General features: G+C 39.1%; 1 protein-coding gene across 3 annotated transcripts in view; it reads left to right on the forward strand.

Annotated features, from left to right (window-relative positions):
• Positions 1 to 6,070: 6,070 nt before the first annotated feature.
• sfmbt2 (Scm like with four mbt domains 2) overlaps positions 6,071 to 16,968 on the forward strand; it is a 27,411-nt gene continuing 16,513 nt past the window's right edge. For 2 of the 3 annotated variants that reach the window (XM_030785457.1, XM_030785471.1), the window contains exons 1-4: positions 6,071 to 6,148; positions 12,079 to 12,241; positions 13,755 to 13,864; positions 15,032 to 15,272. In XM_030785457.1, the coding sequence (XP_030641317.1) occupies positions 12,175 to 12,241; positions 13,755 to 13,864; positions 15,032 to 15,272 (418 nt within the window). In that variant the 5' untranslated portion in view covers positions 6,071 to 6,148; positions 12,079 to 12,174. Of the gene's footprint in view, positions 6,149 to 12,075; positions 12,242 to 13,754; positions 13,865 to 15,031; positions 15,273 to 16,968 lie in introns of those variants that run through there. The other variant, XM_030785463.1, reaches the window with a different exon arrangement.

Below are 16,968 nucleotides of genomic sequence, written 5' to 3' on the forward strand. Positions count from 1 at the left end.
AATTGTCTTGATGAAATATATTTTCAATCCACTTTCATACAGGGAAATGTCAGAACACATTTGTTGAAAGAAAATGCATAAAATTCTTGTTACTACACTTTATATGGTGTAAAAGTGTTTTCATCTTCACATTATCCTCAAAGAGATTTTTTCTTCTTTATCGGTGGTTTTCTGATACTGTCAAACCAGAGGGAAATTCGTGTGGAGCCCACACATTCTGCAATATGTAATACATATTCAAAAACTGAAACAAACAACAGTAGAATTAAGATCTAAGGCTCAGTGATGTTTTTATGACTATTTATAGAATTTTCAGGGCCTATCATGTCACTGCTGTAAAAGCAGAGAGAATGAAGAATAATGAGTCTTGTTTTTAAGGCAGACTGTCTCTCAGAGGGAACTTATGACTTGTGAATTGGCTATGCTCTGTAATCTGATCATATTTTTTGATACCTTTTGTTTTTTCCATCCTAATCAATTTTGTTTAAATATCCTAGTTTCAGCATTAATTCTCAGACTTTTAAGGTTTTGTGCATGGGCATTGTGTCATACCTTGTGTTGTTCTTTCTGTGGGAGTCAATAAGTCGTTACTAAGTTAATTCAGCTCTAATTCAGCTAAGACTTAAAGGCACTTTCACAATTTGTTCTAATATGCCTCTTTGAGTCACAGCCTGGAATTTTCATGTAATGGTCTGGCAATATTTACTGCATTCCATGTACTGCCCACGGTCTCTGTTGCTCTTTTACTCTCTTTCTCTTTCTTGCACACACACACACACACATACAGAACAGTGTGTCTAATATCGCAGCATGACCAACACCTACTCCAGCTGTGGGTTTGGGATATAGTCCAGCACACTGTCCTGTACCTAGACATGCACACATATTCACAGAGAAATGGTGCAATGCTGCACTAAACATATACTTTGGAAGCAGTAGGCATTAGGACACCCCCCCCCCCCCCCCGCCCTCCGCCTGTCTTCCAGATTCTGTAACAGGTGTATGATTACAGAGAGATCTCTCACATTACCAGACAGAGGGGGAACAGGGAAGAGGTCGAGGGAGAGGAAAGTAACTTAGGGGTGTGAGCTCTGAGTCAGTTCATGTGCTTCCCAGCAATGACCCAAAACACAGTTTTGTTTTTCTTTTTCACATTGCTTTTTTCATGGGGGAATGTCAGTTGAGAGCACTATTGCTTTTAAGTAAAAGTTGATTTCCTTCTGGTCTCTGAACATTTACACTTATATCAAAATGATGCCAGGGTGGGACACATTCTAATTTTTTCTTTTGAGTTCTGCTGAACAGAAGCGACTGACCAAACAAACAAATAAACAAAAAAAACCCCAAAACAAATTAAAAAATTGTGGGGAACAGCAATATCTTGCCTTCACATAGCCAAGTATCAATTTAGCTGATATGATCACTTAGCAACGCTTATATTCACAGTAATCCAAAAGGAATTTGTACTATTAATCACATAAATCAATTAACATTCAATAAGGAGAATTCAAGGAAATTAAACTTGAAAAAACAGACACACTGAATCTAATATAAAATCTATCTTCGCAAATACAAGTGTTGTAGTCCCCTGTGTTTCCATGTGTTCCTGAGAAAATGACATTGTGTCTGCAGAGATCAAAGTGGGAACATCCTCTCCCTTCTCTCCCCAGACTCTTCTGTCTTCCTCTTGTTCCTCTTGATTATATTGTCTGTCCAAGATTTAACACAGAGAGAGAGAGAGAGAGAGAGAGAGAGAGAGAGAGAGAGAGATTATCTAAAATTTGTTGCTTTGTTAATGTATAATTTTCCTGTTGATTGTTTTAGTTTTAATTGCATTGTCTGTGTTTAAAATCACTTATCTGATCCTTTCATATGTGGGTAAACATCCACACACATATTCTCTATCCTCTCATACTCTCTCTGTTTGCTTTCCACACCCAAACATAAAAGCACCATGGTCCGCAGTTACAAAAATACACTCTCTTTGATGCACGCACGCACACACACACACACACACACACACACACACTCACAGGAAAAAGAGAACACAAATCATCACACAGAGCAGATCATTTTCATTCAGCTGTAAATGAACTATAAATGTACCAAAGAAACCCCTTGTCTTTGCTTAGAAAGACTTGACAGAAGCAACAGATTCAGTATTCAAATACTAAGTATAATGTGAGTGAGCTAAATTTGAACTGCAGTCAGTAAAGGCTGAATCACTGTCAGAAGCATAAACAACATGTTTTGGATAACTCCTCATCTTAGGCAGTCAATGCACGGATAAACGTTTTGATCAAATTATCACGGGACTGCTGTGAGTGACTATGGCAGTAGGATTGAGTATTATCTTAGTTCAAAAGGATTACTGAGTGGAATTTGGTCTGAGCTTGGGAGATGTTTTGTATTTTACGCTCCAGTCAAGCTGGTGTGTGTGTGTGTGTGTGTGAATGCCAGGAGCTCCAGAGTGGACAATAAGTGACAGGAACTGATCATCTTTCTAAAAAAAAAAAACATGGCAAAGAGCACCCCCTAGTGGTGAAGCCAACAGAAAGAAAGAAAGAAAGAAAGAAAGAAGAGAGAGAGAGAGAGAGAGAGAGAGAGAGAGAGAGAGAGAGAAAGAGAAATGTTTGAGGAGAGGAGGAGAGGAGCAAGGACAAGGGATCAATCAAAGCAAATATAAAGGACATGTAGAAGATAAAAGAGAATATATTGCTGGATTCATACATGTCCCCCAAAAATAGAATGTAAACATATTTTAGCCATTACAGAAAAATACGTTTATGGTCATGCAAAACTCTGATATCATTTTTGTGAAAAAATGTTCTAGCTGAGAAAGTGTGAACAATGAGCACATGCCAGTCAAAGCTTTTAGCTGTGATCATGGCTCTCTTTGTCACAACTGCATACAGAGCCCATGTGAAATTTTATAGCAGGGGAACTGGGGCACATGACAGTCTTTGAAAAAATTTGATGACAGCCTGAGATTTATACATAATGAAAATGACATATTAACAGGTATTATGATAAATGATAACTCAATAATAATGCATTATACATGCTGGTTTAATGAACTTAATAAGTGAAATATGACCGGAACCTTCCATATGGGTCATGGGTCATGGACCAGCAGAATCTGTTGTGTTCTGAAGAAATAAGTATGCTGACAGACTATTGTTTCACATTCCCACTGGTCTGTGTTAACGACCCCTCCGCAGTATCAGCTGTAGTACTACAAGACCCATTTCTCAACATACTGCCAGCAGACCACATGTAAATGTACTGTGAGAAAAAGTCTCTCTGACTAATGTCAATGGAGTGTTGCATACAGGTGGACCTTGCAGATAACGCTGTGTGTTCGCTCATTCCAGCTCCATCGCCTTCCTCCCTGAAGCTTCTGGAAAAGAGCTTACATTTTTTCGTGAGCTCAAGAGTTGTAGCCTGATTGCGATGGAGGGATTTTGCAGAGAGGCTGAGAGATGTGCCACTTGTGCTTCAACTGAGAAAAGTGTCGGCAGAATCATACCCAGAGAATACTTAAGAGGAAGTTAAGCTCCTCTTTCTGGTACAGTTGAGCCAATCGAGATACAGTTGAGATAAGTGGCATAAGACAGTGTTGTAGAACAGGTGAGAACAAGTAATGTCACTGAACCATGGCTCGTATGAAGACAGAATCCAGATTCTATAATATTCCACTCTACTCCATGATTTTGACTTTTTTTCAACTCTAATACATGTGTTGTGGTAAGGATCTCATAAGAATATTTCATGCTAAACCCAAGGTTGATGACCACAGTAGTTTTTTTTTATCATTTTCCAGGTCAATCAGGATAAATGGAGCCAATATCTAAGGGGAAGGCACATTTTATGTCCCACCGGAACTAAGTAAAGGACTCTGATCCTTCTCAAACAGGTTTCTATGAGTTAAAACAAAACTGAAGTTCAACAGCAACCAAAAATTTCTCTATCAGACTTTAGGGCTTAAACCATGCACAGACTGCTTAACACAAAACTACTACACTACAAGTTGGATCTCTCACGTCTCCAAGGCAAATACTCACTTTTACCAGAGGGAAAGAAGAGTGGAAGACCAACACCAGTTGAACCATTTTGCAGAGTGGTTGACAACGAAAAGCTCTTATTGACTCTATCAGCACCAAACTACAATATAAAGGCTTTGTCTCCTGTTCAGTGACATTGTAGGTGAACACAGTGACTTTGTCTAAACAATTTGTAATTAATTCATTTCATTAGTTATAAAACCACATCCTGAATGTTATGCAAAGATTATGAATAAAAAAAAACAGCATATTTGTGAAGGGAATTTTGTTAACACCGGGTTAATCCGACTCTTAAACATGCCTGTTACAGCCCCTCTTAAATAACCGCGAGCTCTGAGCCATCTGTTTGCTATGCCAGGAGATCCAGTGATCAGAGGTCTGTGGGATTTTGACGGTGTAACTGTGTCGCAGAAACCGTCGTGATGACTGAACCTGATCAGCGTCAAAACGTAATCTAAATCGTTTGAGATACCCTAACCCTAACCCTAACCCTAACAGCAACAACAACAACAACAACAATAATAATAATAATAACAATAATAATAGTAATAATAATGAAGGTTGAAAAATGAAGATCAGCAGAACTGTCTTCTCTCAACTACTAACCTAATTTTAAAATCACTGTGAAGGCATACTCAGTCATTCCGTCTGCAATTTTAGCGGACAAAATGACTGCTGAATGGCGTTGTAAGCCTTTTAAGTGCAGCAAATTTATTGTTCAAAACATCTAGCTATTTTATTATTATCAGCATTAAGCTACTGGCCATAACCTCCTGCCACTATTCCCGATGTCTCTTAAAAAAGGTCTCTGAATAAGAGAAGCCATTGAGCTGTGCTCACTATTGACCACTCGAGGGCAACGTTAAACAAAGGACGAGGAGCGCGCAGCGATACTTGTCGACTGTGCAGGGGAATATGAAAATATAATGAGGCCTAATTGTAAATTATTCAATTACAGCACGTTGAAGAGCAGTGAAAAACATGTCTAAAACTTCGACTGAATAAACGGATTCATGGGTGTTGTGGTTGCATTTTAATTGGTCAAAATTATTAAATTAAGGCCGATTATCATTTACATTGTGTTTGTATGACATGCCTACAAGGACATGGAGGAATTTCTTTTTTCATGCTCGAACAATCTGCTCATTCAAGGGTGGAAACTGACGTTACGGTCTGAGGCAAGCTTGGACTTTGAGTCTTTGTGTGTGTGTGTGTGTGTGTGTGTGTGTGTGTGTGTGTGTGCGAGAGAGAGAGAGAGAGAGAGACTGACAGCGGCACTGCAAATTGTTTTCCAGCGTATCTCGTGATTGTAGAGTTGGTGGCAACTTGTAGAATCTGATGCAGTCACAAGCAGTAACTAAACGCAAGAGAAAACAATAGCAGTGAGAACATGCTAAAGGAAAGCACCCCAAATAAAAATTGGCACGGAAACGACGGTTACAAATATTGCAAACAAAGGATTTTAACAGAACTTGAATTTCCTCTGTTAACAATAGAGGCGGTGACTGTACAGCGTGTTGTGATGGCGAAGTCGCCTCGTTTTAAGATAATGAGACCGTCTAAATTATGATGCTTTGCAAACCAAACATTTTCGAGGAAACCTTCTAGACTTTAATGTTCAACATTAAATATGTATATTTAAAAAACTTCATAAGACAATTCGAGTGAAAATAGAGTAAACTACGGATTCCTTTATATTTTAATGACTTTAAAAGTACTTATTCCATAGCACATTGTTCACACCATAAATAATGACTAATCGAGAGAACGTGTAATGTCCAGCAATGGCAACACTGCTGATACACTGAATACGTGTTTACACTGTGGAGGAACAGATAAGTTTTTCCGCATGGGGGAGGCGGCTTCACCATTCTATTTATAATTGGCTGAACAAATTTTGCAACTGCCGTAAAGGTCAATGAAGGAGTTGGTTTGAAAATAATCTGAAGATTTGAGACATGCGCAGATGCTGGATGCCATATTGGACGGAGGATTTGGCGGAGCAACTGAGAGAGACGCCGCTTGTGCTTCAGCCGAGCGAAAAAGCCTCGCGGAATTCGTAACCAGAGAAAACTTCAGTTAAGGTAAACTACACGACAAACCTCTTCTTCTTTTCGGTACCATCATATGCTTCTCTTTTAGAGCTGTCGTCACCACAGCGAATATCCGCCACCGGGCGATTTTTCCTGATTTTGAGTTGTGTTTTTTTTCAGCCCAGACTTGTTTTTGAACATGTAGAAATACAGTGGCATTGGGTAGACAAGTTGCCGAGTCTGACAGTCAGTGCGATAGCTACTGCTCTCAGTACGCAACGACACAGTCAATGATGGTACTTTCGATTCGGTCGTCCTGTTGTTTGAGAATATAAACAGACGAACCCTCTGTAATTGTTACTGAGTAAATAATGGATGACATAAAATGACATTTTAACAACGGCTGCGTTTTCATTAAATCGACTAACCGACTGTTATTGACGGAAATTTGACAACCGTTTGACCTTCGTTCGAAATAATATGGGCAAAATAATCTTGGATAATTATCACTCGAAGTTATCTCTTGGTTATTAATTTTAAAATATTTCGGAGAAAAACACATCGGTGTGTCGGATTCTTTCCGCCTGAAGGTGCGCAAAGACATCGGAAAATATCGAACCTCGCCAATATGTCAGACCACTTTCAATATGGCGGGTTAAGGTGTGTAAAACTGCATGCAAAATCTTTGAGGAAGGAAAAAATAAATCCACAGGAGTTACCCGTCCAGTTTTTGTTTCTTTCAGTATACCTTTACGTGATCTAATGAATTAAATTCAAAGTGAACGCGTGGCAACGTCATTTGAGTTTTTTTCCGCTGCAATACTTTTTGAGTGTGCAAAGTACAGTGCTGAAGCCGTGGTGACCGACTGCTTCTTGCGCAGAGCCCTCCGCGGTAGTACCGGCCCTTAGCAGAACAAACGATGTTTCCTGTTTCACTTTGAACACGCTCATCTTTGTATTCGTGTTAGCTATAGTATTTTAATCAGTGAATTAGTTTTGCTTGTAAAACAGGCTGGGTGGCCGACCCACCCACTTTTTCCAATCCCGCGAGGTTATAAACATGATTTATTAATATGTATGAAATTAACTAGACAATCGTGCTGACGTATTGGACGATTGCTATGAAGATCAAGTAAAATCAGGTTGGTAATTAAGATGAATAATGTGTTTGTCAGTGATTATTTATTATAAGCGGGGTGGCTTGTGAATCCAGGGTATAACCACGCATTATTTCATCGGATTTATTCCGCCGGATTAAACCAAGCGAAACAATGAAAAGATAAATAAATAAAGAAAGAAATTCCACGGGTCCGATTGGGTAAAATGGTCAACTATCGATCAAAATCGATGCCAGGCTCAGCTGAATAGAATCCACATATTGACGATGCATCGTTGCCTGCTCGCCAGAATATATGTGTGGACTGTACGTAACTGACACCTTAACCAAAGATTACTTAAAAGGCGAAAAAATTTAACGTGTTTCAAAATTTCAAGGAAATTGAACGCGTTTCATTGAAAATGACAAGGAGTTTTCAACGACGCTCTTGTGCTAGTATAGAGCCCGACTCACCATTTTAGGCCCTTTACAGTTTGCGGTATGATGAAAAATTAAATGACACCATACCGAGGAGGCACTGATAAACCTTTAAACAATGGAGAGAAGTTTCAGCATGAAGTGTGCGGGTGCGAGAGAGAGAGAGAGACGAACTCCATTCCTCATTGATCTAGTTTGGGTAAATCCAGTGTGTTTGGAATTCTAATGGACGTGGAAGAGAGATAGGTAAAAAAAAGGGGAGGGGGTGCATCTGAGAGTTGTTCATCTTGAGTTTGGCTATTCGGCGAAGTCCCGTGACCCTTAACGCGAGATACCTGCCCGGTCATAGTAACCTCTGGCGCTTCTTAACGTGTTAGAGAGCACAGTCCTGAGTAACACAAGACGAGAGTAAGGTGATAGTTTCTTTGTGGGTCGCATCGGATGGCCACCGCTTCTAAGTGAACCAACTGTGCTTTAAGCCGTCGGGCTGTTCACCCAACATTAATACTGTTGAGCAATTCGAATATTTCAATTCGCCATGTATAATAACAATACACAAACTAGAAAAATAAAGATTTTATGAAATCTGGAGTAATTAAGCGTCTGTGATACATAGACCTCTTTAAATTAATATTGAATCTTTGAACACAAGTCATGAATGTAAACAGACATGAGAATGTCTCATGGGCGTGCATCCCAGTATTTTACTTCATTCAGACCAGAAATGGCAAGGGTTTAGTCAAGTGTTCACAGTGAAACCTCAAGGCTAAATCTTACCCTAAAAAGGGGTAAAATCATTAAATCATTCAACTCACAAAGGAAAAAATATGAAGAGACAGACATTATTCAAAATGTGAAATATAAAAACTGTGTTTCGGGAAGGTCATCAGTTCTACTAAGTTTTATATCAGTGGACATTATTAAAATGTTTGGGTTTTTTGTGGAAAAGATCATGACAGACATCACTGTGTATAACATAAGGACACGTGAGAAGTATTCTTCTGGAAATCTAATTTTTTCAGGGAGATTTAAAATTACAAAGACAAAATTATGTGTTCTTTGAATCCAATAGACCTAGTTGTTGAAGCTTACCAAATCTCTTAGTGACTTGATAGCTTCACTTTGTTCATAGTCATTTAGAGTAAGACACTAGAGGCTATTAACACATCAGCAGAACAGGAAGCAGAAGACTGATTTCCTTTTCTCACTTGAATGTCTTTGGGGTATATTTAAAGCCCTCGCTTTTGTAGTTGTTGTTTTCAGAAAAACAGGAAAGGTATTGCCACTGAAATCTAGTTAATCAGATATATGTGTTTCATGTGATGGGTTAGGAGACACATCCTCCCTCTGTCTCATTTTGTTGAGATATCTGATCTATATATTTATCAGTGGATATAAAATAAATATAGTACAAGTTTCCACATGTTCAGAATTTTTAGAAGAACATATGGCAGTCTGATATTCACCAAATGCCAGAACAAACTGTTCATGAAATTTAGTAGTTTTAAAAAGGTTAGTGTTACAAGGTGAAACAGTTTAACAGCCCAGAAGGCATTTACATACCATTAGCTGGATCGGTGACTACAGAACATATCACCAGGAAAGTTTTCATGTTATTTATTTAAGGCAATTGAGTGCGTTGGTTAAATTTCACAGTAGTATAAATTTTGCCTTGCATGTGTTTTTTGTATCTTTGATACAGGCTACTGATTGAATATGAGGGGGTTTGTTTGTTTGTTTTCAAAATTGAAATTTTTGTCATGAACAGTTTCAGCCAGGTGTAATTGTGTATTCCAAAATCTCGTGTGTTTCTCTTACAAATGGACTTTTAAACCTTCTTGTGGTGTTTCACTTGTGGGAAAGAGGTCTCTCAGAGCTGAACTTTGTTCATGGAAGTCCATAATTGCTTTTTATTACAATCAAACCATTTTGTCATTTTATTATAAAAAGCATTGAGATTTCAGTTTCAAGCCTTTCCCAGACTGTTACTAAAGTAACCTTCTATAAGATTCAGAATGCAAATGTCGTCTTTAACGTATGTTAGCTTGTGTTGCTTTTGTTACAAAAATAATGTAATCAGAAAAGCTCCTGTCCTAGCAAGCACACAAACACACACACCCACACACACCCTTACTTACTGAGACATGTGTTGTATTTAATTATTAACAATGATGATTTTATCCCCAATGTTAGATTAGGGTGGATTATACCATGTATTTAAGACTGACAAAAGCAAGAGACATCATTAAAATAAGAAAAGCGGCACCAAATTGTGTTTGTTAATCCTTTAATTCCCCTCAAAAACTTAAAGCAGACCGAGCTTAGTCGAAAAGAGACAGAATTTTGAGCATCTGGCTCAGTGGCAGCTAATCGATAGCATGGCCTAACTAAAGCCTGGCTTTACTCTGGTCTGTGAGATTAGAGTAGATATAGCAGTAATCTGTATACCACAATCTGTGAGAATCTGTGCATGTCTACATCCTCCAGATCCAAGCAGAACCCAGCAGAACTATAAATTGAACATTGCTATGTCACACTGGAACTAGAGCACGTGAGGAATTGATCTCTGTGTGATATTTAACACCATCATTTCCTTATCATAAGTTTCAAAGTCTTCATCTCCATTATTTATGAAGAACACACACCCTGTAATATAAAGATAGCAGTAAAGGCAGCATATTGTTACCTAGGGATGGGAATTGATCGAAACTAGTGCCGTTATTGATTCTGCTAATCAGTCCGATTCTTTATCGATTCCTTTATGGATTCCTGATCAGTTTTCTGTGTGGAAAAAAAGTAGGCTTACACAGCTTTTCAGTGTCAACGCAGCTGTTTTATTAGCTGTTTCTGATGGAAGGGTACCTTCAGAAAAACATGCCAGCATCGATGAAAGGAACTGATAACGTCAGAGCCATACGACGCCGATGGATCGAAAAATTTGGAACAGGTTCTCAACTGGAACTGGTTCTCGATTCCCAACCCTATTGTTACTGCATTTTAAAACCTCTGAAATTAGCCATTTCAGCATAAGCTGTCAGGTTAGGATGTAAAGATCTGCTTCAGTAAATTGGTCAACTTATAGTGACTTCCCTAAAATTCCTTCTGTGGTTTGAAAAGGGCAGCATGTTTGACCATCACTGTATACACAAGAGAGGTGATTCCCAATCCATTCCTCTTCGGACTTTCTTGTCATTTTAGATGCATATTTCATTTGAATTCGGTTGATTCATACAGTTAGTTATTCGTCAAACTCACAAGGTTTAGTGTCTGAAGGGCTTATTTTGGGGAAAGACCAAACTTCCAACTGAAGATGGGACTTTTGAGTTTATTCACAGAGAGTCCTCGCACTCTCAAAGAGTCACTGGAGACTTAAGTCTCCAAACCAAAAACGAACCCAGACTCCGCTGGGCTGGTCTGATCGTGGTGTGACCATTTAACTACTGAAACTTGAGACCAAAAGTCACCAGGATGGTACACCTATCGTCTACTGTTTTAATGGATGGACATGTATATATTTGATCTCAGATTGGTGGGCATACTAACATAGTTTTAAATATAACACTGTTAAATGGATCTAAATGTTATGTGATAGTGATTATTAAAAAAAATTGAAACCAATCAATGTAATTATTCTGACAAATAAGCAAAGACATCCACCACAGATGCTGAATGTTTAGGGAAAAAAAGTATGCAGCATGTTTAGGAAACGAAAAAAAAATGTAGCAGGCCACTGAGCTGGCCAATCTGAACCCTGCACCATGTTCCCAGTGGTGGCATGACAGCACCTCTGTTGACTTTAAGACTGAAGCCCTTTAACAGACCATTTTAGCTCATCAGGAGGCACTAACACTGTTAATAAAGCCAGTGTGGTGCCAGCCTATGCCATTGATTTTAAGTGGCCATCTAAAAGTCACGGTCTTTCAGTCAACACAGCAGTGATTGACTAAACATATTAGGCCAGGCAGTGTGTCTGAAGAATAAGGAACATTGTGGATTTCAGTGATATGAGGTAAGGCCCCCACCAAGACTTTCAGCAACTTACGTTGTGAGTATATGCAGTTGAAATCTATAGATCATCATTTGCTGTCCAGGGAAGTTAAGTGGGACCAGGCTTTATAAATATTTGGTATGATTTTTTTTCTGTTATGCTGACAGGATCAACTGGGGTAGCACATCGTGGTGGGTGTTTACCGGGGCATGTAGTAGATCTGATTTGCAGGGTTAAAATATGCTCTCCCTTCAACATCTTCCTCGTTAATGGTGATATATTTGTAGCTTAGTCTACCAGTAGCATTCATTTTTCTTTTTGTTTCTGCTCAACAATAGATGGATTGGCTCTCACTACCTATTATGTCAGCTTTGCAATTCTGGAAAATAGATTAGAGAATCTGAGACCTTGGAATGAATCAGACCTTTTTCATCTCCTTTCTTGTTTTCGGATCAAAAGTAGGCAGTGAGGTAAAGGGAAGAGTACATCCCCAGGGTGACATCTAAGAAGGACCAATCATCGTTCTCCTCATTAGTGGTTCATGTACAAGTGAGGATGATGATGTCGTCGATGGGGAGGACTCAGAGCCCAGCCAGTGACAGGAGAGACCACATCAACTCAGGTAATATTGTTTTTCCAGGTTATCCAGAATGTAATTTAAAATTCAGAGTCAGCTGACATAAACAGCTCTCACAGTAGCCCTGCCATTTATCAATAAACTGAAATCAGTTAAATGATTTCCAGAATGAAATGCCCTTGCAAATAAGTATGTGTGATCTACAGCAGTAGAAATAAATGTTAAAAAAAAGTGATTTCTCAGAATTGTGCAAAGTTAACTGGAAAACCCCATAGAGTTTTAGAAAAGTTCCCAGAGGGCATGATGACACTCTTCTGCCTTAGTGTTTATTTATACTGCCTTATGACACAAATAACAACAGCAGTCTTATGCAGTTCTATATATCAAGTTTCTGTTGAAAGTTCCCTATGAATTTAATGAATATAACCAACATTTGCATATCTGAATAATGAAAGTAGTCGTCAAAGGTACAGAGAGAATTTGTAAAACTTTTTAAAAACTAGTTATTAAGAACTAAACTTGTTATTTGTTGTATCTGTAGGAAGCTTCTGTGAAGGAGAGGGCTATTCCTGGCATTGCATCAGTTTAATGATACAGTCAGTTAGGTACCAGAGGGACATTGTCACACAGGTTTAAATGCCTTAGATATGTAGGCGTTCTGACTCAGCACAGAGACTGAGACAGTGATGTCATTATTATTGTAATGATGTAACAAGATTAGCCACAGAGATGAGTAGAGATTAGCAGCCTTGGACAGAGAGAGAGAGAGAGAGAGGCAAATTTAGGAGAGCTGAAGAGCTAGAGGGGACGACAGAGCAAACAATAAACAGACACAGAGAGAGAGGGAGAGACAGAAATAAGAAGAGAAAAAAACAGGGAGAGAAAGTAACAAACAGATGGGGTCTACTGTGTCACAGCATGACTGGGCGTGTAACTGAGTGTTTACCCTGGTGAGTGTGGGGGGTGACATTCTAACTTGAGACTACATTGGTCTTCGTCATTCAAAAACAGCTCATTTTACCAGTAGGCTGCTGCAATACACCACTATGTTTATAAACCCCAAGACACACACACACATCACACACAGTGAAAGCTAGCCACAGGGACTGTGGCAGAGGCCACACTGCTTAGCACACACATTTGAAACAATGTTTCACATTGAATCGGATAGAAAAAATCTGAATCCCTCTGAATTTAGATGCAGAGCCACACAGTAGTTAGAGAACTTTCTCATAAATTGTCACAGTTGTGAGGCATGGTATTATAAGGCACGCTGTCACAGCTAGGTCTCTTACTGCTGTTCCTAACACACACATACCTACACATTCTCTCTGTCTCTCTCTCTCTCTTTCTCTTTCTTTCTTTGTCTCTCTCTCTCTCTCTCTCTCTCTTCCCTGGACTACGGTGTTTTTCCACTTGTTGTGTTTTTATTTCGATGCACAGTGAGCTGTAGAGCATATGGGTACTGTTTGCTGTTATATGCTGTTGGGGGCTTGTATTAATTCTTGATAGCTATGAGTTATTTTTAATTATCATTAACTTTACCTCTATCATATAGACGCACATTTGGATGCAGACTGTGTGGAGATGGAGGAAACAGACTTCAACTGGGAGGAGTACCTGGAGGAGACAGGAGCAACTGCTGCTCCTCACACTTCATTCAAACATGTGAGCCAACTCCCTTAATTCTCTCACACATGAAAGCTAAGTAAAAGTGAGACAGTTTAAAAACAGGGAAGTGCCAGACAAATGTTGGTTAAGATATGTTTCGTAGATACTAAAAGCTATTTATTTTATGTTTACTGTCATTGTTCTATTTAGTATGCATTTTTCTAATGTTAATACCCATAAACCAGGATCTCAAAACATTACTGCTTGAACCAGAATATTTACTGGCCTAATCCGTTTGTGAGGTTTTGAACTCTTTGGGAGCTTTTTATCGTACTACACACAAATCTGTGGCATATTTGTATTTGTTTTTGTCTATAAGTGTGAATCAGGCGTGAAGGAGCCAAAATCATCCAAGAATGATCTCTAGGATAAGACAAACAAAAATGTAATTACAAGCATGGAAAGAAACAGTGTGGAAGGTTAGCATAATTATTGGGAAACAATTGTCATGGCAGAGAATCCTGTTTGATCATTAAAAGATGGATTAGCTAGATTGGTGTGTTAGGTATTTAATCACACATGGACATGGTGCCAAAAGGTCTATAGATATAGATATAGAGTGCCCATGGAGTAAAGGTCCAGGGGTGTTCTCTGTGTCTTCTGTTCTGCTGAACTGGCAGGATTCTTGGAAAGACAGGTTGCACCACACATAAATACACACACGTCTACATGGCTGAAAATTACTAAATGTTTAACAGTTGACAAACTAATATCTTGTCTTAATCAACTGTCCAAGCAGCTATCCTCATAATAGCTTGGTTATTGTGTTCTTTTGGGCATTAATAGTGTTGTAATAAATAAGAAATAAGTAAATAAATACTGCACTGGTAATTAACAATGACAGCACATATGCATTTTAAGCAAATATACAAAGTAATGACAGATGCTTGGAATGTAACTCATAAATCCAAATATCCTTTGTCAGTTTAGTTTTAGTTTGAGAATTCAAGTTTACGGAGTTCACTACTTGTGCATTGTCACTCAAAGATTGCTAACTTGATTGTCCTCAACTGTGTTTGCTTTACCTTTGATTATCAATAAACAGCTTTAATGTCATTTTTGAAGCTGACCAGAACATGTGCTCTCGTATGCTACCAGTTAATTTGGGCAACAGCATTGAAAAAAAAAACTTGCAATGATTGCAATGTGGCATTCTGCCCTCAGGTGGAACTCAGCCTTCAGAGCAGCTTTCAGCCTGGAATGAAGCTTGAGGTAGCCAATAAGAACAGTCCAGACACATACTGGGTTGCAACCATCATAACTACATGCGGCCAGCTGTTGTTGCTAAGGTTCTGCGGCTACGGCGATGACCGAAAGGCAGACTTTTGGTGTGATGTCATGACAGCAGAGCTACATCCTGTGGGTTGGTGTACCCAGAACAATAAAACACTCCAGCCACCTGAGGGTAGGTCCCAGAAATACAAACACACACACACATACACACACACACACACACACACACACGCATGCATGTAAAGTTCTGCTTGCACTCACAGGCATACTCACGTACAGTAATCCTTAAGCCTGGGCCAGAGACACACACCTGAGTGCACCTGTCCAACCATATGTTGAGACTCTACACACAAATGCACAAACACATATGGACACACTGATGCTATATCCCCAGGCATAATTCATCTTGAGTGATTTGTGAAGAGGCTTTATTAAAATGAAGGCTGATGTTCCTCCTCTAGAACAGCTACATTTGTTTGTCCTAATGAAAGTTTGAAATAAATGCAGACTGAATCATCATGACTCTGATGTTTGGACACTGACAGTGTGCTGTTTCTGTTAGAGAATGCTTGCTGCTCGTCCCCTCTCAGAGTGACGTTTTAATGGACTATACTGTATGTGAGATGGAACTAATCAAACAATGGTTAGACTGATTGTCTGAGCTGAGCATCTTTTTGTTTCTTTGAGTGTAATTTTCCTTTCTCTGATGAGGTTCCTGCTTAGTTAAACTACCCGTCCAGCTCTAGATATGAAAGACGAAAGTGAAAAATCAAAACCCTCAATCAGTTCAGAAATCTCAAACGCTGACATCCCCTTTCTCTCATTCTTTTCAAAGTATTTCCATGTGTGTGTGTGTGTGTGTGTGTGTGTATGTATATGTGTGTGTGTGCATGCGCATGTGTGCGTGTGTGCATGCGCACGTGTGCGTGTGTGCGCGCACACACATATGCACGTGTGGGCGAGAGTTTGCACCAGTTGCTGCAGTATATTCACTGGTTTCAGAATGACTGTAGCGGGCATCGAATTCAAATTGAATTCTGCTGAGGTCAAATACTAGATATGGTGATGGTGGTGAACTGACTGTTTTATTTTGTTTTTTTTTTTAAATCTGTGTGTGTGTGTGTGTGTTGAAGTGGACATCTTAACAAATAGTTGGATTCCAGAAGTGTACCTTTGACAAACACTGGACACAACTAAGAAACCAACCAATAGGAATGCAGTAACTAAGAAAGCCAGCCTTACTCCAGCCTTAGAAGTTTGGAGACACTGAAAGTATGTTCACATGATATACTGTCAGGAAGTATGTTCACATGGTATACTGTCAGGAAGTATGTTCACATGGTATACTGTCAGAAAGTATGTTCACATGGCATACTGTCAGAATGTATGTTCACATGGCATACTGTCAGAATGTATGTTCACATGGCATACTGTCAGAAAGTATGTTCACATGGTATACTGTCAGAAAGTATGTTCACATGGCATACTGTCAGAATGTATGTTCACATGGTATACTGTCAGAAAGTATGTTCACATGGCATACTGTCAGAATGTATGTTCACATGGCATACTGTCAGAAAGTATGTTCACATGGTATACTGTCAGACAGTAGGTTCACATGGCATACTGTCAAAGGGTACATTCACATGGCATACTGTCAGAACTAGTTGTATCATGGACTGATTTCACCAATCAGTTCATCAGTTAGATGGACACTTACAGGCTGATTATTTTATTGATTGCTCATTAAACGGATATCAGTTAAGTGCCTTTGTTTTTGAGGTAGTCATTTGGCATGCATGTTGTCTTTGTATCCCTTCCAACCTCTGTGTGTATGTAGCCTAATGAATGGTATAGGCAAATCCATG

The sequence above is a fragment of the Chanos chanos genome, chromosome 1 (genome assembly GCF_902362185.1).
Source record: "Chanos chanos chromosome 1, fChaCha1.1, whole genome shotgun sequence".
NCBI classification, from domain to species: Eukaryota; Metazoa; Chordata; class Actinopteri; order Gonorynchiformes; family Chanidae; genus Chanos; species Chanos chanos.